The 21,760-nt window shown below is 38.7% G+C and overlaps 1 protein-coding gene across 11 annotated transcripts in view; it reads right to left on the bottom strand.

Annotated features, from left to right (window-relative positions):
* Positions 1 to 286: 286 nt before the first annotated feature.
* GPBP1 (GC-rich promoter binding protein 1) overlaps positions 287 to 21,760 on the bottom strand; it is a 36,143-nt gene continuing 14,669 nt past the window's right edge. For 5 of the 11 annotated variants that reach the window (XM_082336688.1, XM_082336689.1, XM_082336683.1 and 2 more), the window contains 10 exons: positions 20,403 to 20,522; positions 15,029 to 15,186; positions 14,306 to 14,529; positions 13,586 to 13,652; positions 10,961 to 11,145; positions 10,015 to 10,155; positions 9,375 to 9,539; positions 4,959 to 5,143; positions 1,990 to 2,092; positions 287 to 906 (listed from right to left, as the gene is read on the bottom strand). In XM_082336688.1, the coding sequence (XP_082192814.1) occupies positions 748 to 906; positions 1,990 to 2,092; positions 4,959 to 5,143; positions 9,375 to 9,539; positions 10,015 to 10,155; positions 10,961 to 11,145; positions 13,586 to 13,652; positions 14,306 to 14,529; positions 15,029 to 15,186; positions 20,403 to 20,455 (1,440 nt within the window). In that variant the 5' untranslated portion in view covers positions 20,456 to 20,522 and the 3' untranslated portion in view covers positions 287 to 747. Of the gene's footprint in view, positions 907 to 1,986; positions 2,093 to 3,943; positions 4,069 to 4,958; positions 5,144 to 9,374; positions 9,540 to 10,014; positions 10,156 to 10,960; positions 11,146 to 13,585; positions 13,653 to 14,177; positions 14,286 to 14,305; positions 14,530 to 15,028; positions 15,187 to 20,402; positions 20,523 to 21,760 lie in introns of those variants that run through there. The other 6 variants (XM_082336691.1, XM_082336692.1, XM_082336690.1 and 3 more) reach the window with 4 other exon arrangements.

Genomic DNA, 21,760 nt, shown 5'->3' with positions numbered 1-21,760 from the left:
AATTATTTTTCTGCATGTGAATAGTAAAATCAAAGTGCTTATTTTCCCACAAGAAATGTGTTCACTGTGAGGATACTGGATCTTGCAATACCCCATAAAGCTTTCAATTTAAAGGCTAGTTTCAGAAATTTGGAACTGTAACATTAGGGTCTTTTGCTGTTAATAACGACGACTACACTACAAATGGCTAAAGGGCAGTTATGTGTGGAAGAAGTAGAACAGTACAACAGCTCAATTAAGGAAAAGAGTTTTAGTGCACTTTGCTCAGTTTAGCCAACATGCTACGTTGCCCTTTTTGCGTACAAAGTGGATTCAAGGATTTCCACTGTAAGAAAGAAATGACTTGGCAAGCAAAACATTGTGTCAAGCTGCCCTTTTTTTTCCTTATAGACTTGGACATTTTAAGACAGAAGCTTTGCAAGACATTACACAATTCTTTGTTTTTATTATTAAATGAGAAAGTCTGATTTGTTACATTGTCACATTGCTAGTCAGAAATGCTTCAGTGATGAAGAAAGTCAATGCTGGGTCAACCCAAGTCCTCATTCTACAACATTCGTTTACAAAGAATTTATAGTAATGTTCAGCACACCCAACACAACATTCCTTGCTTTCTTCAGAGAAAAGTCCCATCATTCTTCCTCTAGTGGGTATGTTACTACATAAATTAGAAATTTTTTTTTAGGACAACACATCCCCAAATTTTCATGAGATCAAAACAGGCTTCCGCAGATGTTACAGAAGTCTTCATACGTCATCATCATCTGATGTATCACTGCTGCTCGTCTCAGAATCCTCATTCTCCAGAGCAGGTCTGAAAGTGCTGTTTTTCCAGGGGCTAAATTTAAAATCACAGATGAATCCATTTTTCAAAATGCCATTTTTCCGAAGGCCATTTTTTTGTAACTGAAATGAGAAAACAAGATGTATTCAGAGAATGAAAAAGCTAGACACAACAATCTGTTGCATTTCAACATTCTCTACACCTTCATCTCTGAGCTACATTAGATCCACAGCACTACCTTTTCGTATGTACACACAAAGGAAAAACTCCCCTGAGAGCCTTCACTCCTGGGCCAGCCACCTGTATCCAAGCACCCCCAACTGTGCTAAGCTCCTGCAGTCAATGAGAGCTTAGCCTCTTCTCACCCACTTCCTCAGGCATCTTGCCCCAGTGACCCCTCCTCCCATATGGTCTCTCCTGAGATGCAGTCTCTTTATCCACAGTGCAGCAAACATCTGTGCTAAGAAGGGCAGGCTCTGCAATAAGGAAGGGGCCCAGAAGAGGAGAAGCAGCAGGGAGGAATGGGTATCCTCATCTACCCGATTCAGTTGGAAAGTCAAAGACACTGGAGAGAAAGGAAACAACTGACTCTACAAGAAGAAAGGAATTACTGCATTTCCACACATAGTGCAGAAGCTGGGCAATAAGCCAAGCGTTTAAGAGTTTAATATTCCAAATGCTCTAATTAATATGTGTGTGGCCAGACTCCTGGAAATAACAAATGTTCAGATTTAACATTGCACAAGATTCTCCCTTCCAGCTACTCCTCACCAACCCCATCAGGTATATACAACACTCCTAATTTAAAAAAAAAAAAAAAAAAAAAAAATCAAGTCTAGATTGCTGTTTCAGACTTTGTTACTAGTGAATTAAATGTCTCAATTTTCAACAGAAAAAATTCAAATTTTGGAGAACCAAGGAAACTGCATAAAAACTTTGAAAGAAAATTCCCTTTCCTCAGGCTAAGCTGAGGAGCTGGAAAGCCTGTACAGTTCTACTACCAGCAATGCTGAAACTACTCAGAAGCACTCCCTTATCCCTCCCTTGATATGTTGGGACCAGGCCTTACCTACAATAAGCACTGGTCCCCTCTCTTTTTAAAGTAACTATTCTTTCAAAAGCACAATACTGAAATGGTACTGAAACAGCAACATACCTAGTCATCAAAATTGGAACATTAACATGGAACATTAACTTAGTGTTACCTGTTCACTAATGACTCGGAATTCCCTCATCTCATCCTCTGTTAGTGGAGCACATGTTTCATCATTTTCACTGTCTTCCTGCCAGCCCATCTCCTTTAACAATCTTTAAATTAAAAAGGAAAACATTAATGAACTTACTACACACACTCAGACATTTCAAGCTCTGCCTACATATATGTGTAAAGTTCTGTAACAAATGCATTAACCAGTCCATAATTTTTTTTAAGCAAACTCTTGCATAGAAGTAGGTTAAAAGCCTTACAAAAGATATATAAAATGTAGAAGTTGAGAAGTTCTCAGGTCCTTCACAGATGACCCTGTTTTACCACTACATGTGGTAAAAACTGTACCTTCATTTTAAGGCAAGAAATTTGTGTCAGGTGGAAAACTAAGAATATATTTCCTTTGCATAACTGCTCTGGTGCAGCAGCAGTGTACCCCCCTTGAAAACGGTATGAAGAGACAAAGAATCACACTGAGGGAATCTGCAGGTTTTCCTGGATAACAGAGCAGTCATGAGGACTACTGGTGGTGTCCCTCCATGGGAACCAATTCAGGATGCAACAGCCTCATATAGTTTCTTTTTTCTAGCACATGCTAATGTCAGAGCCAGGACAGGCTTCTTTGCAATTGAGCCTCACGCAATGGCAGATACTGATATTTCAGCACAGACAGACTACAACTAGGAGTGAGTTTTGGGAGGAGAGGAGTAAAAGAAACAAGAGACTGATTCCTCTCATGACTAAGCTTGAGATATCCAAAGATGCAGTAATCAACGTGTTTTAGCTAATGCCAAAAGTGGGACAGCAGTTATCTGAGCAGGAAGAAAGTGGTTTTACATGTGAAGACACTGTGAAAACAGGGGTTATCTGAGGGTGAAGATACTGTGACATTTAACAATGAAGATAGTAAGTTCTCTGGCTGCAAAGTTTTTTCCAAAGGGATTAGCACCTTTTTCAGGCAAACCATGCACCTGTTGACCATAGATGTTAGAGGAGGTTAAAGCTATTTCACAAAACATGAAGAGGTTTCTAAAGTATAAGCCAGAACTGACACAAGAAACTGACACTTTGAGCTGAAGAATGGTGAATATATTAAAGCAGGGAAGTTAAATAAACAGTTGATGTCATGTGCCAGGTACTTCATTTAGCCAGATGTCAGCAAAAAATGCCCTTCAACATAACCCTCCCCACAAAGAACTCTAGGTCCCAATACAATGGATGTGCACTGGGCAAACTTGCAGGTGACCAATGACACCAATGACTGTTGTTAAAACAATAATAAAAGCCTGGAATTGTAGAAGGAGAAGGGGAGAACAGCACTAGTCTGTTTAAAAAAAAAAAAAAGTCGACAGGACAATAACAGAAATGGAAATCACATCCTCTGTAGTATTTGGACCAAATTGCACAATGTGACAGCCAGGAACAATTAAATCCTCAGGAAGCAGCAGAAATAATATGCAAGTCATCCAAAACTCTCTTTTAAGAGAATATGTGCATTTGTATAGATGTACAGAAAAAGACTCGCAATGCCAAATGCAGTTCAATGATAACTGTATTTCTGGCAACAGTAATTTGAGCTAGAAAGTTTTACTGCAAACAAGCTAAGATGGTAACAGTATCATGTACAGCTAAGTGAATAGTTACAGAGCTCCTGTTAATGCAAATAAAATTTAGGGCAATGGCTAATCAACTTCTAAGCAACACTGTCTAAAGTTTGCAGGACTGCTGTCCCTTTAAAGCAGGGTTAAAAGTGTGAACTACGTAAAAAAATTAAACTTCAGATTAGCAAACTTGACACAAACAGGATGGCTGCACATTGGAAACCTCCCCAGCAGAAAGCAAGCTCAAGATATATTTCGTACAAGATGTGCCAATACTGTTACTCGGCACGCACAAGTATGCTGTGAGTTAGGTTGGTCACTTCAAGTCCAATTTACCACAAAAAGGCTTACCATAACATCTGTCTACATGCATGCAGAGGTCACAGCCAAAGGGCTGTATGGAGACACAGCCTCTCTGGGACACCACAAAGGAAAGACATTTGCCCAGAAACCCTATGAAGGCCATTCAAAGTCATCTGAATTGAAAAATGAGAGTTAGATTTGACTCTGTCTTCTATTCAAAAAATCAGCAGCAGCAGCCTCTAGTGGCCAAAGATTTCTGTCTCTGTAACCAACGGTGGGAAAAAAGGAACAGAGCAGGGTGCATTTCATTTTTCATACTTGTGAGGGATAAGAGGTCATGAAAGTTTCCTCTTCAAGTACTACACAAAGGAAAGTTCTCTAGTCCAATGCATATATATATATATATATAATCTATCACTAAATTAAAAAAAAAAAAATCTACCTAATCTGTCACTGCAATTCTGTAGTTGCCAGAAACAGTAAGAATCTGACAGAGCTCACGACAAGCTCATCTCCAGACTGAGTTGTGATTTCCCAGCAGCTTCATTCTCATCCCTAGCAGTTGCTACTGCAGTTACTTTTATGAGATACTAGAATTGTTTCAAACCTTTGAAGTTATTTTCTCCCTTTCCAGTGCATTGTCTTGTGATATCACTGAAAGTGTCAACTAGTCAGCCACAGAAATAATTAATTACTTTAACAATGAGAAAAACTCACTAGTTTTACAGAAGCTGCAGCATTTAAAGTATTATTAATTACATGCATTGCTCCTCCTAGGCATGCAGATGAAAATCAGAGGGATGAAGTCACTATGCAGTTCACCATTTCTTTATAAGGAAATACATCAAATTTTTAGTAAAGCAAGTTTAAGTCATTACACAAGCCTAGTAGAAACAAAGTATATTCCATGTTAAATTAGTACATGTCTAAAAGTTGAAACTTTGACAGTACTCCTTAAACATTTTAAGTGTTCTCAGTTTTCAGATTCTGACTTCTGAACTAGTAAGAATTTATGACATGCTCACTTACCATGAAGGAACACTATATTATATAAAGTACGTACCTATGCTCTGCCTCAAGTGAGCTTGAAAGAACGTCTGCCTGAGGGAAAGCTGAAGATCGAATGATCTGTTGAGATGTAATTGAAGCATTGCCATTCTCCTGTGGAATTTCATTTTCAAAGTTTCGGTTTATATCTCTCTCATGATGAGGACTGTTGCTGTTATGCAAGTTAAAGGACTCATCATCCTGTTAAAAATAATTATATATTACAAAGTTTAAAAGTAAATTCCATTCATAAGTAAATGTCTGCAAGTGCTGCAATTCAGTGACACCGTTTAAATTAAGTTTAATTTAATCAAATTAATTTAAATTAATTTAAATTAAGTTTAAATGGATACTACTTCAAGGGTAATTCTGTTCATAGTTCTAGAGACTGCAATACCTGGATACTACACTTAAGTTACGCCACTGATCAAGTAATATAGAAAGCAACTCCTGTGCTCTGCCTCCACCTTTTTTCTACAAAGTTTCACACATATCTTAAAATTCAAACTTATTTAAGCTGCCTTTCATGCTTACAGAAATAACAGGTTATCTATCGAACTTACAAGCAATGTTCCTAATTAAATATCAGAGCCATGTGTGTCAGGAGAAGTTTGAGAGCATATGAGTTCTCAAGTTTATTTAGCTTAAGGGGCAGGTCACAGTCACCATACCTCAACCAGCAAATTGATCTGCCACAAGTTCAGGAAGACTGGATACTGCTCTTTAAGTTCAGACAACTTCCCCTACACACACGCACTCACCACAGCTTCTCAGGCTGTTGCTAACATCAACTGTAACTTACTAGCCATAAAATAAGAACTAGGAAGAACATTTATTTAGAAAGCAGACTGTTCAGGTTCACTCAAACATTAAAAGCTCTTTAGTACTATAAACCAGAGATGTTTCTTTTTATTCTACTCATCCAGCAACCTGTAATTCTTATTTAGTAATGAGCCCAATAGCCTCACAAGTCTTACCAACTGTAAAAACAAAGAGGAGAGTATGATCATTATCTAGTTAACACCCTTTTGACACCAAAACCCCTCAACTGGGCATTTAACAGCATTATCCATAGCAGGAGGCAATCACTCAATCAGCCAGTTCTGCACTTGTAAGAAACCATACTTCAGAGTCCAGGATCAAGACCGTCATCATCATTTCCCTCCCACTCATAGTGTTGTTTGCTTCCAGAAATTTTAGAATCCTCAGCAAAAGTTTCTTAAGAACAAGTATCCCCGTAAACATACATACAGCTCATAAATCATACACCTGAAGAACAAATCTCAGATTATCAAAATTCATAAAAATATTAAACAATTTTAATATAGATAGGGCAAAATAGCTTCTTCCAAGCATGATTCAGCTGCTGCTTATGATTTGCCTCATTATTTCAGAGATGAAATCTATTACTCCAGGCCTTAAAACTCCATCAACAGGATCATGTCATACAAGACTGTTCTCTGCAGTTATCTTCCCATCCACTCAGTTGCACACCATGTCTTCTACTGATGATCATTAAAATGAATGCTGGAAGTAGGACAACTATTAGTTATATGATTAACATCTTTTCACACCTGCTAGTGAAACAGCAACGGCAGGGAAAAGGAAGCATGCACTTACTCACAACCATGTGTTGCATACACCTGTCCAAGGACACTACAACTTCCACTACTAAAAGCCTTTTTTTTTTTTTTTTAAATACACTTACTTCTGAAAATCAGCTGTGTACAATGGGACAACCAAATGCATTTGACATATGTGTCATAAAGATACTATGAACTCAAGACAATTTCAGAAACAGAAACCCCCACCACGTTCATATACTACTTTCAGAATTCTGAAGCTCAAGACAGTGTTTCCCAATGTCTTTTTAATCTTGCATCAAAATCTTTGTGTATTTCTTAAACATACATGAACAGCATTACCCCCAACACCCATCTCAGGTGTTAGCCCATTAGTCACAGAATGCCTAACGGAAAGATGCAGACCTTTCTTAACTCACACATACAGCTAAGTTGTACAGTACCATTACAGCAAATTTTATTTTGCCTGAAGTAGGAATAGGGTCAGAAAAGTCAATCTTACTTTTATGAGCAATGCACACTGGCACTCTCTTTTTTTAAGTCTCTGAATCCAAACAAAGCCTCCTGAAATGCACTCATTTATCTGGCTGATTTTTAATTTATGATGTTTTTTTGTTTTGTTAAAACACATTAAACCACTCACTCACAGCGAACAGGCCTGTAATCACCTCATCCTGAATACTACACGATAACTATGCTTATGGCTTGTTGGTGGCTCCTAGCACTGACACAAATATTCTCTGGTGCCAGTCAAGCACTGCATAAGCCGATACACATTGAAAGAAACCTGACACATATTATATACAGACAGTATAGGCCTCCAAGTTCTCAATTAAGAAGTAAAAACAGATTCTTTACATATGCATAAACTGAACTATTGCTCCTAAGACTAGTCCAAGGATAGATAACTTCTGGCTATCTAAATGCTCTAATTAGAAAAGAAATGGTTTGAGAAGCAGAACCATGTTTTTCCGTTAATTGTTTTGTAAGATAACTTAACAGCCAAGGTATGAAACACTGCCCTTCACAAGTCTATGAGGCCAGATGGGATCCACCCAAGGGTACTGAGGGAGGTGGCAGAAGTGCTCACCAAGCCACTTTCCATCATCTATCAGCAGTCCTGGCTAACCGAGGAGGTCCCAGTTGACTGGAGGTTAGCAAATGTGACTCCCATCTACAAGAAGGACCAGAAGGACGATCTATGGAATTACAGGCCTGCCAAGTCTGACCTTGGTGCTGGGGAAGGTTACGGAGCAGATCATCCTGAGTGCCATCACATGGCACGTACGGGACAACCAGGGGATCAGGCCCAGCCAGCATGGGTTTATGAAAGGCAGCTCCTGCTTGACTAACCTGATCTCCTTCTATGACAAGATGGCCTTCTCAGCGGATGAGGGAAAGGCTGTGGATGTTGTCTACTTGGACTTTAGTAAGGCCTTTGACACCATTTCCCACAGCAATCTCCTGGAGAAACTGGCTGCTCATGGCTTGGACGGGGACACTCTTCGCTGGGTAAAAAACTGGCTGGATGGCCAGGCCCAAGGAGTTGTGGTAAATGGAGTCAAATCCAGTTGGCGGCCAGTCACAAGTGGTGTTCCCCAGGGCTCAGTACTGGGGCCGGTCCTGTTTCATATCTTTATCAACAATCTGGATGAGGGGATCGAGTGCACCCTCAGTAAGTTTGCAGATGACATCAAGTTGGGTGGAAGTGGCGATCTGCCTGAAGGTAGGCAGGCTCTACAGAGGGACCTGGACAGGCTGGATCATTGGGCCGGGGCCAACTGTATAAGATTCAACAAGACCAAGTGCCAAGTCCTGCACTTCGGTCACAACAACCCCATGCAACGCTACAGGCTGGGGGAGGAGTGGCTGGAGAGCTGCCTGGCAGAAAAGGACCTGGGGGTGTTGGTCAACAACGAGCTGAACATGAGCCAGCAGTGTGCTCAGGTGGCCAAGAAGGCCAATAGCATCCTGGCTTGTATCAGGAATAGTGTGGTCAGCAGGACTGGGGAAGTGATCATCCCCTTGTACTCGGCACTGGTGAGGCTGCACCTCAAGTGCTGTGTTCAGTTTTGGGCCCCTCACTACAGGAAGGACATTGAGGTGCTGGAGCGTGTCCAGAGAAGGGCAACGAAGCTGGTGAAGGGTCTGGAGCACAAGTCTTATGAGGAGCAGCTGAGGGAGCCGGGGTTGTTTAGAGAAGAGGAGGCTGAGGGGAGACCTTATCACTCCCTACAACTACCTGAAAGGAGGCTGTAGCGAGGTGGGAGTCAGTCTCTTCTCCCAAGTAACAAGTGACGGGACGAGAGGAAATGGGCTCAAGTTGTGCCAGAGGAGGTTTAGATTGGATATTAGGAAAAATTTCTTCACCAAAAGGGTTATCAATCATTGCACCAGGCTGCCCAGGGAAGTGGTTGATTCCCCATCCCTGGGGGCATTTAAAAGACGGGTAGATGCGGCACTTAGGGACATGGTTTAGTGGTGGACAGCATTACATTAATAGTTGGACTTGATGATCTTAAGGGTCTTTTCCAACCTAAACAATTCTATGATTAGGTTAGTGTACTAAGCTTAATTTATTCTTTTTATTGTTGCTAAAGACACAGATGTACCTGAGTTATTAACATGTAAGAACAGGTACTGCAGAAAGAAAAAGAGAAACTACTAAGAAGCACCGGAGGAAGAGTAGTACCTGGAATCACGTTTTTAAATTCAAAGTGTAATTCCTTTCCTTCGTTTAGAGATCCAAGACCATGACTTAAGAGCTGTTTACAGCAAAATAAGAAGTAGTTTATGGTCCATCTGAAAACTACTACTGCTGGATCTACAATAGGCATGAATAAAACTACCTTCTCTTGCCCAGCATGATGCTCATCTTCATGCTCCTCTTCCACTCTATCTCGTTTCAATGCTTTCAAAAATTCACTCTTCTTATCAGTCCGCATTCTTGTCAATTTTGTTAAACGAGGCTGACCAACTTTGTCAACAGGGGATGAAGAATTTGACCGATTACACTAATGTAGGGAGTCAGAAAAAGAAATACTATTAGAAGTTTATTCATTTAGAAAACTTTGAGTGAAAGACAAAGGCTCCCTGGCACCTGTAGTTTCAGGTTTCACATATCCACAGTCAAAAGCAGAGGGAAGATATTTGTATTTCAGTATATACAGTTCTTACATGTAAAACCAGAGATGCAGATTTATAGAGCACTGCTAAGGAACAGTGGACCGTCTGAAGTGTATTATGCCATTAGCAGTTCTGAAGTTTAAAGCTATCAGGTTATACTTCCTAACGCACCATTTTTACTCCAAATCAAACGTACAAAGCAAATTGTACAGTACTTAAAGACCAGTGATGTGCATTCCATATTTCTCACACGTTAACTTCCAAAAAAAATTTAATACAATTCTGCATAAAACTTACTGATCCCCTTATCTAACCAAATTAAATGTTTTATAGATTTGATAGAAACTACAGACATTGCTTTACCTCTTTCACTGAATTCTGTGATACAGTAAATGCCTTAGCAGTTGATTTGAAAGGACTGAAATTGCCAACACCATATGCAGATTCATGAGGAAATGGATTCCCAAGTTTATTCTCTTTTGCTTGGTTTTTCCACTGTGTAGGCTAAACAAAAATTTAAACAGAAATTTAAAGAGTCATTAACTACAATAGGATTATTTTCAGGAATCTTCAGAAAAATGATTACACAAAAGCAAATAATTTAGTCCAAACATCTGTTTTCTTGTGGAAAAGAGACTGCTTATGAGCAATTCATCTGCTCACAAATACTGTTTACACTTTTTATATAAACACTAAAACTTCAAAACAATTATGACCCTCATATTTGAGGTATTAAGAATGAAAATATGAGTCTTCAACAGCTGAAAGCATTGTTTTTAATGTAGAATGTTATAGAGTTAAGAAGTACTCCATCATATGCTCTCAGGAGCACAGCAAAATTCCTGAACAAAAATCACGAGATGAACATGGAAAGTTGCATTTGGAAAGGGACCTGAATGACACAAATAGGTTGCAACATCATCTCTATCAAAAATTGGGATAAATTTTGAAGATATTTTTATGCTGACCATATCTCTCCACTAGGTATCTATTTTTCTGTTAAAATCATATATACAAAAGGCATTGCTATTCTATAAGCTAAAAATATGCTTTTCACTCTCACTTGGACAGCTCTTGCACTTCTCAAAAAAGGTAAATGAGAAACAAAGAGAGATCCAATTACAGTACAATTTAAAAAGAAAAATGAGAAAAAGCTGTTTCCATTCACTTTTGGGGTGCGCTGCACTTAGCAAGAGTTGAAAGCGTAATAGTCTAAGAACAGTTCTCTCTGAGGTGAAACAAGCACATTCAGAATTACAGCATAATTTTTTTCAGCATGTTGTTCATGCCACCGGTATCCAAGACTCACCTTTGCGGGTGGAGTCACAGGCTTAGGGACTAATCCTTTATAAACACTTGTGCCAGTTCCATTCCTTACTGGCTGTGAATGAAGACTTCCTACTACTGGGAATCCAGATATCTGCAGTTCTTTTGTACTGCCCTTTTTAATGACCAGCATTCTCGGAGATCTAGATTTAGGATTCAAAGGGTACTCTGGAAAAAAAAAGAAGTGTGTATATATATGTGTGCATGTGTGTACAGTCTTAAGTTTCTCATTCATAAGGTACTGGATAGACATATGGTCCAGAGCAAACAGGCATAAATCAGGAACTTGGTCCAAAATTAGTTCCACAAATAACACACCGGACAAACCTGGATAAACATGGGTTCTGTTCCATTTTCTACAACCACCATTTATAAAATATTTCACTTGGCAATGCAGGAATTACACTTTCAGAAAGTAAAGATATTTTTCAAAGAAGCCAGCTACATAGCTCTTGTTGCAAATCAAAAGTCCAAACACTATTAGTTGTTGATAGTTACCTAATATTCAAAAGAGATTATGGTTTTCATATTTCCCTTTAAGGTTACTAAAGGAATACTTACTTATATATTTGTTAACAGCTCAGTTTAGAGACAAATGCTCCACACCAAGGCTCTGTAAACATGAGACGAGATATGCACTACTCTAGACCATGGCAATGACCAGTTTCTCTACCTCCATGCCTCAGATGGGCATAACAGGACATCTGAAGCTTACAACATTTCCATGTTCAAGACAGCATGAATTAAGAGACATACAGTCAGCTGTCATACTAAGTAAATAACATTTAACAGTTTTATAGAACACCTATTAAAAACAGTTCTAAAATTTTCAAAAAGTGAAAAAATTTTTTTTTTTTTTTTGCATATGCATTCCAATGCTGCATTAACAGCCTTTTCCAAGATTATCTCCTCTCCCTGCAAGCACGTCTGCTTCACAGGCAGAGTCACCACATCCTACATTTAGAAAAACCTATCTTAAAAGTTTAAGTGACTTTAGCTTTGTTTAGTAGGTAGATGTTACCAAACATTTGTGATAACTGTTTATTCAGCTCTCATTAAACTGTATGAAAAGACTTTTCATACTACTCGCATGCTCCCATCACACATACACAAGGTAAAATGGAATTTAACAGAAGCATACATAACAGAAGAACGGGCATTAGAAGGGGATGGTAACATTCCTCCTGTCTTGAATATTGTTTCCTTTAAAAGGGAATAATAATAGCCTTAATTTCATTTTTTCAATTACAATACAACATTTGCAATAGCAGAGCTGTAACAAAGTAAGATACACCAAGCTGTAAGCTGTAACAAGCCACTGCACTGTAGCTTACAGGTTGGACTAGATGATATTTAAAGGTCCCTTCCAAACCAAACCATTCTATGATTTTATGTAGCTAACAGAACTGTTCCTTCCTTTGCTTGTGAAGAGTGATATTCAAAAAGCTTGGAAAGCTTGCCCTCCTTCAGATCAAACTGAGCCACATCACGCAACAGGCACAGCCAGAGTGCTGCAAAGGTTGTAAAACACTCAAATCGCTATGTAATTTTTCCCAGCTTGGTTAGGAAAGAGTTTAGTTATTGTTGCTCTTTTATTGAAAGATAACTGTATTTCCTGACTTTCACATGAAAGCTGCTAAACACAGAAAACTGGAAAGCACTCCAATTGTTCAGGCTCCTGCAAAAGTTCTTAGCAATTAGGTATTTATATTGAGGGGTTGGCCTACATCTAGTCTTACCTAAGAGTGCAAGACATACCGGGGAAGTACAACAAAAAGAATCAGCAAATTAAGGTAACATTTAAAATGAGCAACAAGTTTCAGATCTCAGTATTAGCAACAGTTTAAGTAGTAGCCTTTATGTTTAATTAAAGTTCTTTCTTCATAAAGAGAAAGGTTCTTATTTTGAGTAAGTCTATTACTTTAAAACCTGTGCTGTCTAAGGCTGCCACTTTCATAAGGGTGAAAAATTGACTACATAAAGCCCACAAAATTGTAAAGTGGTAGCCAAATTTAATCAGGTAGAGATGAGAAAACAATCCCAGACTACAGTTCAGTTCAAGGCCCACTCTCAGGATTGTATTTGTTACCAGTAATTCATAAACACAATCAAAAGCTTAAGACATTTGCTTCCAGGAAGAGACCTTAAACCTCTGCAAGTTAACCTGCTCTTCTCAGCCCACCCAGGTTTTTCTCCAAACTCTTCCAACAGCTCTCATCAGTCAGAAGCACTCTTTTACAAAGTCTTCAGCTAGCAATCACATTGCTAGTTTAGGTGACCCACCTTGATTGCATTTCCTCTTGAAAATAAAGATGAGGATAAATTCTTGGCATCTTTACAAAAAAGATGTATACTTGTTCTGGGAAAGAATCCTAGTTGTGACTACATCTACAGACCAACAGATTGATATTCAAATATAAATGCTACCTCTCTAACAAAAAGATACTTATGTTGTAATAATATTGAAGTTTCATCAATTTCAATCTACACCTTTATAACTTAAATCTATACCATTATAGTTCTAAAAAAAAAAAAATCCTATGTTTCAAGTAAAACAACTTCAGATCTCCACTACATTTTTACATTTAAAAACATCAAAAATACTCACCCCACACACCTGCAGCTAAAGATCTGTTCTGGTTTGGTTCCCTCTCATATTCAGGGTTCAACGATGGCTGAAAGAAAGTTTTATCATTATTAAAAAAAATAAGTCTTGAATTCTGGGATGAACGAAATAAAGAATCACAATAATATCAGCAGTATGAGCCCTGCTGTCAAAGATTTTTTAAATGGCAGCAGACTAGACACTTCCTTCTGCAACCCAAATAGGTTAATGCTCACTTGTTTCTTTTCTGCAACAAAACATCTCAGGCAGCTGTCAGTACCATTACATAAACTGTCCAGAGAAAGCGAAAAACAGTGATGTATGGTTCTTCAAAGCGGAAGCTCACCCTTCGTCTTACATCCTACAATTCTAGGTTGAAGTATGGAATCTCAAAGGGCCACTGGCAGAAACATCCATTTGTTAGTACTTCAGATTTCTAGTAAGGTAGAATTTAATACATACACATACCACAGTAAACTGGAACCCAATTGTAGTTTCACTTGAACACTTAAGTGACAATAATAAACATATAATGATAAAAACTGGATATAAAAGGAGAAAAAAGTTAGTGGACAAATGACTAACACCCTCTTACCTATGGGAAGGGTGATCCCTTATATGATGATCTGAAACTGGTGAAATCTCATGAAGTAGTTTGTAATGGGCAAAATGGCACTTGCAGAAACAATGAAACCTTGTTTATTATAATTACAATTAACTTACAAAATCCTCAGCCTCAAACTGTTTGGGTACTTCTTTGTCTTCCTTTTTCCCAGTTTCATTATCAGGTACATTGTTTTCATGCAGTCCTTGGCCTTTTCCACAGTGGAAAGTGCTGGTACGAGCGCGGGAACCTCCACCATGGTATCCCCCACGATGGTTTATATTTTCTGTGCCATTTCTGCCTTGTGAACGCCAACCATTCTTCTCTTTTCTCCCAAAATGCCCTTAGATTTTTAAATTTTAAAGAAATGCAATCACAAACAATTTTAAAAGAATATTCTAATTTTGCAAAATTGTTAGAGAAGTTAGGTCAGCAGCTCTATACTCAGGGATGTGATAGCATAGTAAACTTCAGTTTTCATTCACATAAGCAGCAGGGAATAATCTTACAAAACAGTGCCAGAGAAAGAGGACTGTAGTCCAACATTAAGATAAGACAACCTCCTTTTCTGGCTGCTCAGTTATATGTTGTTGGCTAGAATATTAACTCAACACTCTTATTCTTCTTAAGAGAGAAATACACCTGGAATCACACTACTTTAACCAACCCTTCAGTCATCACATCCTCTCCCAAAAGATTTGTCTTTCCATTACCTCTATTTTACTACAGAATAAGAATTTAGCATAGGAGCACTATTATCATCAAACTTTTTTTTCTAACTAGAGTGCTACAAAGCAACGTTGGAAACATATTCAGAATGTTCTATGAAAGCTAAATTATACCTCCATTAGGCCGTCCAATGTTAGGATCAAACCCATCTGAAGAGTTGTGTCTTCTGCGATTTGCTTCATAACGATTCTCTGTCCACGAAAAATTTTCAGAATGTTTCTCAAAGTTCAATGATGACTGTAAAGGAGCACAAGTGGTAGACCCGAGACATCTGATTAATAACAAAACTGAGTTATCAGAACTGTAACATGCACATTACTCATGGTATATACAATTCATTTTTAAAAGGACTTTGAATGTCACCATCTCCCATGCTAGCAAAATGGAAGCTGTATCTTCTGCTCCAGGACACTGAAACAGCGCTGAGGACCATGCCTGTGACACAAAGTAAAAAACCCAAGTGCCTATTTTGCTTTGGCAGCAGAACAGAGCACAAGTGACATGTGTTGCAGCAGAGGAAAAATAAAAAAGGGTAAGAAAGGAGAGGAAATCACAGTTTGGAAGGCAAAAAAGAAGTGTGGGATCTTAATTTGGTTGGTCAGAAACTACACATGCATTCCATAGAAAGCAAGGAGTCACTTCCACCAGCGGCAGCTGTACCCAAAAAAGGCCCAATTTATTAGTCTTATCATTATAACTTAATAAGGCAAATGCAACTAGTTATGAAATACAAATAAAACCTAGAGTCAAAAGTGCACAGATTCACAAATATACTTCAAATTATGAGCTTTTAAGTAGGCATTTTAGAAATTTTAAATAAATAAATCTTTAATATGAAGTACTTTATAAATTAAAACCTTTTATTGAGAATAGCACTCAAATCAAAATATATCCTGACTAGAACTCATACCTAAGGGGATTAAAGCAAAAAAAATCATGTTTTACAGCAGCTGTTTTCCCTATTACTTCTAACTGGCTTTACTATTTTAACACTATAACATTTCTTTTGCTGTTACTTGTTAAAAATTCAAGAATAAATTTTCATTCTGCAAAAGCAGTGCTTAGCCTTACTGTTGTTCACACTACACATCTCCCAGTGACCGACAGCAGAGGGCTGTGTTACCCAGCACCTCCTGCCACACAGCCAGCCTTTGATGCAGAGGAAGCAAAGCCCCCTTCTCTCCCAGCAGACTTGCTGTGCGCATACACATCCATTGTACTGCACGCGTACAAGAGATCCAACACGTCCCAAGGCCGTAAGAGCTAAAATGCTTAAATGCACAGCCGTGTGGAAATGTACTGTGTCAGCAAACTAAGCTTAATGATTCCAGGGAGTATCAACTTTTCTGCACCCAAAGTATCACCTTCGCTGCCTGAAGCGCACTCCCTCTCCAGATCGAGTAACATTCAGGCAAAAAAGTACAGCAGTAATGGTGTATGTCTGAAAATGAAACCCCCAAGTTTATTTCAACAGTTATTATGCACTAATGTCTAATCGAGCTATATTAATATTTAAAGTACCCCACTAATCAATGGGGGGGTGTCGTGGTTTAACCCCAGCCAGCAACTAAGCACCACGCAGCCGCTCGCTCACTCCCCCCCGGTGGGATGGGGGAGAGAATCGGAAGAGTAAAAGTGAGAAAACTCATGGGTTGAGATAAAGACAATTTAATAGGTAAAGCAAAAGCCGTGCGCACAAGCAAAGCAAAGCAAGGAATTCATTCACTACTTCCCAGCGGCAGGCAGGTGTTCAGCCATCCCCAGGAAAGCAGGGCTCCATCACGCGTAACGGTTACTTGGGAAGACAAACGCCATCACTCCGAACGTCCCCCCCTTCCTTCTTCTTCCCCCAGCTTATATACTGAGCATGATGTCATATGGTATGGAATAGCCCTTTGGCCAGTCTGGGTCAGCTGTCCTAGCTATGCTCCCTCCCAGCTTCTTATGCACCTGGCAGAGCACAAGAAGCTAAAAAGTCCTTGACCAGTGTAAACTGTACTCAGCAAGAACCAAAACATCAGTGTCTTATCAACATTATTCTCATCCTAAATCCAAAACACAGCACTCTACCAGCTACTAAGAAGAAAATTAACTCTATCCCAGCTGAAACCAGGACAGGGGGGAGGGAAGGGGGAGGCAGGATCACAGTAATACGTTTAACTACTTTGGAAAACACGTTGAAGAAAATTTCCTTCTTCTTACCTCCCCCGCAAGAGACAATCACACAAAAAAAATGACACCCAAGTTATACTGACAGTGCCCCAGCAGAACTCAAGGTGCTGTTCAAAATTCACTGCTTAAAATTCAAACTCAAGTAAGCAACAGAGATTTTTAAAATACAAAGCATGTATTTCCAAACCATACAGAAGTCAAATGAAAAGGGACTGCCCTCTCAATTTGAGACCTGGGAAATTAATTACTTCCTTGACAAACTTGGAGATAGAGAAAAAAAACAGAAAACCACAAGAAACTATCAAAAGATCTAAGTAGTTCAAAAATTATCATAACGAATCTCAATATTTAAGTAAAAAATAAATCCTTATAAACAAATTTTGAATAAGCTGCCAAAAATTTCAGAAAGCTCCAGATCTGTTGATCATAGATGAAATTTTAGACGATAGCTTCATGTGTTCATTTACATATGACAACCTTCTAATATTGCCTTTGGGGTTTAACTTTAATCTTTTTGTATGAACTTTGAAGAACAATCACATTTTCACGAAGTATAACTGACAGCATTTTATATATAGTGTTTGAGTTGTATATGATACAATGAATCTAAAGTCTCTAAACTGTGTGCAAAGATCATGCAGTTTGCATTTTCCCCACATGATGGAGATATCAGTCTATCAAGCCTCTTGTGGCAGAGATGGCAGTAAACTTTGTAATCAACAGGACATCTATTGGCAATTTCTGGAAGTTGAGAAATTATCTGACTAGGTTCAGTCAGCCAAGAAAGAAAGCAAAAGAGATTTTTGAAGTATAAGTAGTAGTCTTATTGCTTAAAACAAAGTAAAAGTAAGCTTGCAAAAACTGAGTTTACAGTCTGTCTGTAATCTCCCTATACATGTTTTACAGCAATCCTTTCTGAATAGTTTCGTCCACATCCCAAGATGGCTTCACTATTCACAACACCTCCCATTTCCATCTGCCCAACTGCAATACTGCACTGATGCTAATATAGCAGCTCCAAACCTGAACAAATGCTACTGAGCAATGGATACCCAGCTATTTAGGTGGACTTTGCTATGTAAGTGACAGGAAGATGATGTAAAAGCTTATCCTTAAGAGGAAATAATCAGCAATAGGTGAGATGGATTTCAATCAAGCTGTAATCTGTCAGTCACATTAAGAAAGCTTGTTCACAATCCCAGCTTCCTGGCATCAGGTTTTTCTAATGCTAGCCTTTTACGTATGTCAGGAAAAGGCTTGGCTACCCAGGATCAAGGGGGAAAACCCAGCTCCTAGAGATGCAGTTCCTAAAAGCGTCTCTTCAGGGAAATAAAAACTGACTGGGCAGAGTTCCGTTTCTCCTTCTCAAGTCTAAATGCTGTTGATACCATAGCCTCACCCCAGCTCCATTCTGCCTGAAACATGAGATGCCTTGCCTTCCTCACCCCATCCTTCCGCTTCATCCCTCCTCCTGCTCTGCTCTTCAGCTGTTTTGTTGATATATGGGAAGCAGAAATAAAAATCTATTCTAGGAAATAGAGGGGACAGGGGGCCACAACATTTGAGACCTTTCTTGTAGAGGAATGACAGGACAAGCCTTATTCTGTAAACTAAGAACTACTACACATGGGGTAGGACCAAAAAGACTTTGCCAGTGTTTAATATCAAAATGTGCTGTATATCACAGAATGCTGATCATTGAAGGAGGAGGTAATGCAGGGAAATAAGCTGCATTTCAAACAATGAAGCACAAAGACTATAACGGCGAAAGCATATAACTACAGAGTTTTTGGAAGAGATGAAAGAAAGTCTATCTAAGCTCCTTGAGGCAAAGAATCATGGAAGGGAAGAGGATCCGCAGCATGTGCTTGCAATGAAATTTCGCACAACTCAGGAGTGAGGTGACAAATACAACCCATACCTCAGATATATTCGAGTGGTAACACAGTAGTTCTGGAACCTACTTTTATCCCGCTATATTGACACTTTAAGCATGCAGGTAGAGCTCTTCCAGCGGGTTCTTGAAATACGTGGTGAAGATTGTTTTGTAATTGTGACACCATATTAAACCAAGCTCTGATTACTTTTCCAATTGAAAATGTATTAAACTGGAAAAAGCAGATCCAGAGTTGAATATATCAGAAATCAAGTAGAATGAAAACAAGCAGATCACGGGAACCACCCTGGAACAGATAGGCCTGATGTTCCCAGAACAGCAACTGAGAGTTGCTGATAGACTATACTGAACAAAGAAGCTAGCTAGGACTGCATAGAAGACAGATAAATAGGGCAATATGAATAAGGACATTCAACAACCTAACTAAAAAAATGCATGCATGTATGTGTAGACACATATAAGCAAAGCAATGGAACCCAACTAATACTGATGACTAACTGTGCATTTAACAACAGCACAAGCCTATTTCTATAAGTTTATAAAGGCTAAACATTTTCCATGGACGTGAAAGACAGCAAGAAACTTACATAAATACATTAAAGTAAGGCAATGCCACTCTCATAGCTGCAGATATGGATATTGCATTCAAAAGATTATAATAAAGTAGACAGGTCTACAAATAGGAAAATAGATGACAGGAGTCTGAATATCCAGTGCTGCCTCTGCGGCTGCATTCACACAAATTAAGAAAGAGAAGAATGATAGGCCAGAAAAAAAAGAAACACTTACGGGACGTACTCATAACTTCCTAGAATATTCACAAATCCTAACGATTTAGAGATTGCTATTTCCTGTTTCCAAGCTAACTGTCCCACTGTATAAAGTAGTCCAGATGAAACAATCAGACTGAAGATGCACAACTATTTGAAAGTGCCACACTCCACCAGTAGTAACAAGCATCCCACCAGCAACTGAAGAGCCATTTCAAAAAGCCTATTTCAAAAGCATTTTTTTTAATTATTCAGATGATAGAATAACACTTCCATAAAATTTATAGGGCACAGAGCAAAATCAGAAGCAAGAATATCAAGCACATGCCTCTGTCTTGGTAATTATAGCACAAAATACAACAATTGATTTTAAACCCTTGATGAAGGCAATCTTAATCCAACAACAGCTCTGATAATGTGGCCGGGCACATGCTTCTTTCCATGAGCTCAGCTGTTCAAGCAAAAAACTCTACTGGAGGTATGAGCCTGACAACCCAGTACAACTACTTAAATCACAACAAAACTTGTTAGATATCATCTGTTGTCACCCTATTCATGAAGAAATTTGCATTTTTACTATGATTGAGGTTACAACATTCAGACTTCTCTTATGAGAGTGCCTGTTTGAAAGAACAACAAAGAACATACCTTTGTTGATGATGGTGGAGTAGGAAAATTAAGCCAGGCTGGAGCAAAGTCATGCTGCGCCATTTAGGTCCAGTCTCTCCGAATCAATGAAACAAGGCTTCAGCACCTCATGGTAAGTCCCTGTAATTGGAAAAACAAGAAGTGAGTACTTTTCAGATGCTTACGTTACAAGAAGATTACACTTGTGGTGTTTTGATCATTATTTCCCTTCTGTTTTCTGGTATTATTTTCTCACACTGATCTGGGTTAGAATCCTCATCTTGTTTCTAACATCACATTTGTGCTTTCATTACACAAGTGTCACACTAATCAAATATATCGTAGGTATCATGAAAATACAACTGTAACATTCCTTCCTTTATTTCCTGTTATAGATGGGATGAAGCATCTTGTGTAAAGTCTCATCCAGAAAGTTGTGGCAAAATTAGCTTGTTGAAATACTTTCTGGTACTATCTAGCATGGATTTCAGGACTATTTCATTAGCTTCCTAGAAGAAATGGATTTTTTTAATTAGTCCCTAAAAGTTAGTCTCAGAGGCCATAATAAGGTTCTTTACGAAAAAAATAGATGCTCAGGGCCACCACAAACCCCATATTACCTTTAGATTCAATGGAAACAGAGTCTACATGTCCAGAAACAGTGTCAAAATCCAGTAAAATTCTCTGGTTTGAAAATGCACAGGAGAAAGTAATGGCTTAAGATTAAAACCCAAGAATAGTTTTTCTACTCCACCCTCTCCCCACAGGTAAGAAAACATCTCTCAGTAAGCAAGAGAATGCAAGATAATGTGAACTATATTACCTGAAGCTGAACTATAGTACAGAAAGAAAAGAAATGGATGAAACGCTGCCTGAATTATAAGGGTATCTGAATCATGCTCTGCAGCTAGACAATGCAAAATTGTCAATGAATCAGAAATATTTTAAGTACAATATACACACTATCAGAAATTCAGCTAGTGAAAACATAATAAGCACCCATATGCATTTCATAGGGAGACCCAAATAAACATGTACTCCACATCTCTGCACAACAGAGTACAGATCTGTTAGTCAGCGAACCTAGATGTACTTCACTTTAATCTAAGGCTGCTGTAACGTAAGTATTAGTAACAGCTGTGGAACCTGAACTTGGTAACTGATAATTATTGTTGTACTCTGGCCTAAACCAGTCTATTGCAGATTTCCAGTGACAAACAAGAATGCTCCAGCTTCTAAAAGGAAGTCTAACACATTTGTAAGTGTTAAACTGCACTGAGTGGAGCTGCCGGTTCTTTTTTTATGCTGCGAGCTCATACCTAGGTTTGTAGGTACCTCTGATACCAGAGTTAAACTGTAAAGTAAAATACGTGAAACCT

The sequence above is a fragment of the Platalea leucorodia genome (assembly GCF_965183815.1).
Source record: "Platalea leucorodia genome assembly, chromosome: Z".
Classification (NCBI taxonomy): Eukaryota; Metazoa; Chordata; class Aves; order Pelecaniformes; family Threskiornithidae; genus Platalea; species Platalea leucorodia.
The sequence above is the reverse complement of the archived record's forward strand: the minus strand, read 5'-3'. Positions and strand labels throughout refer to the sequence as shown.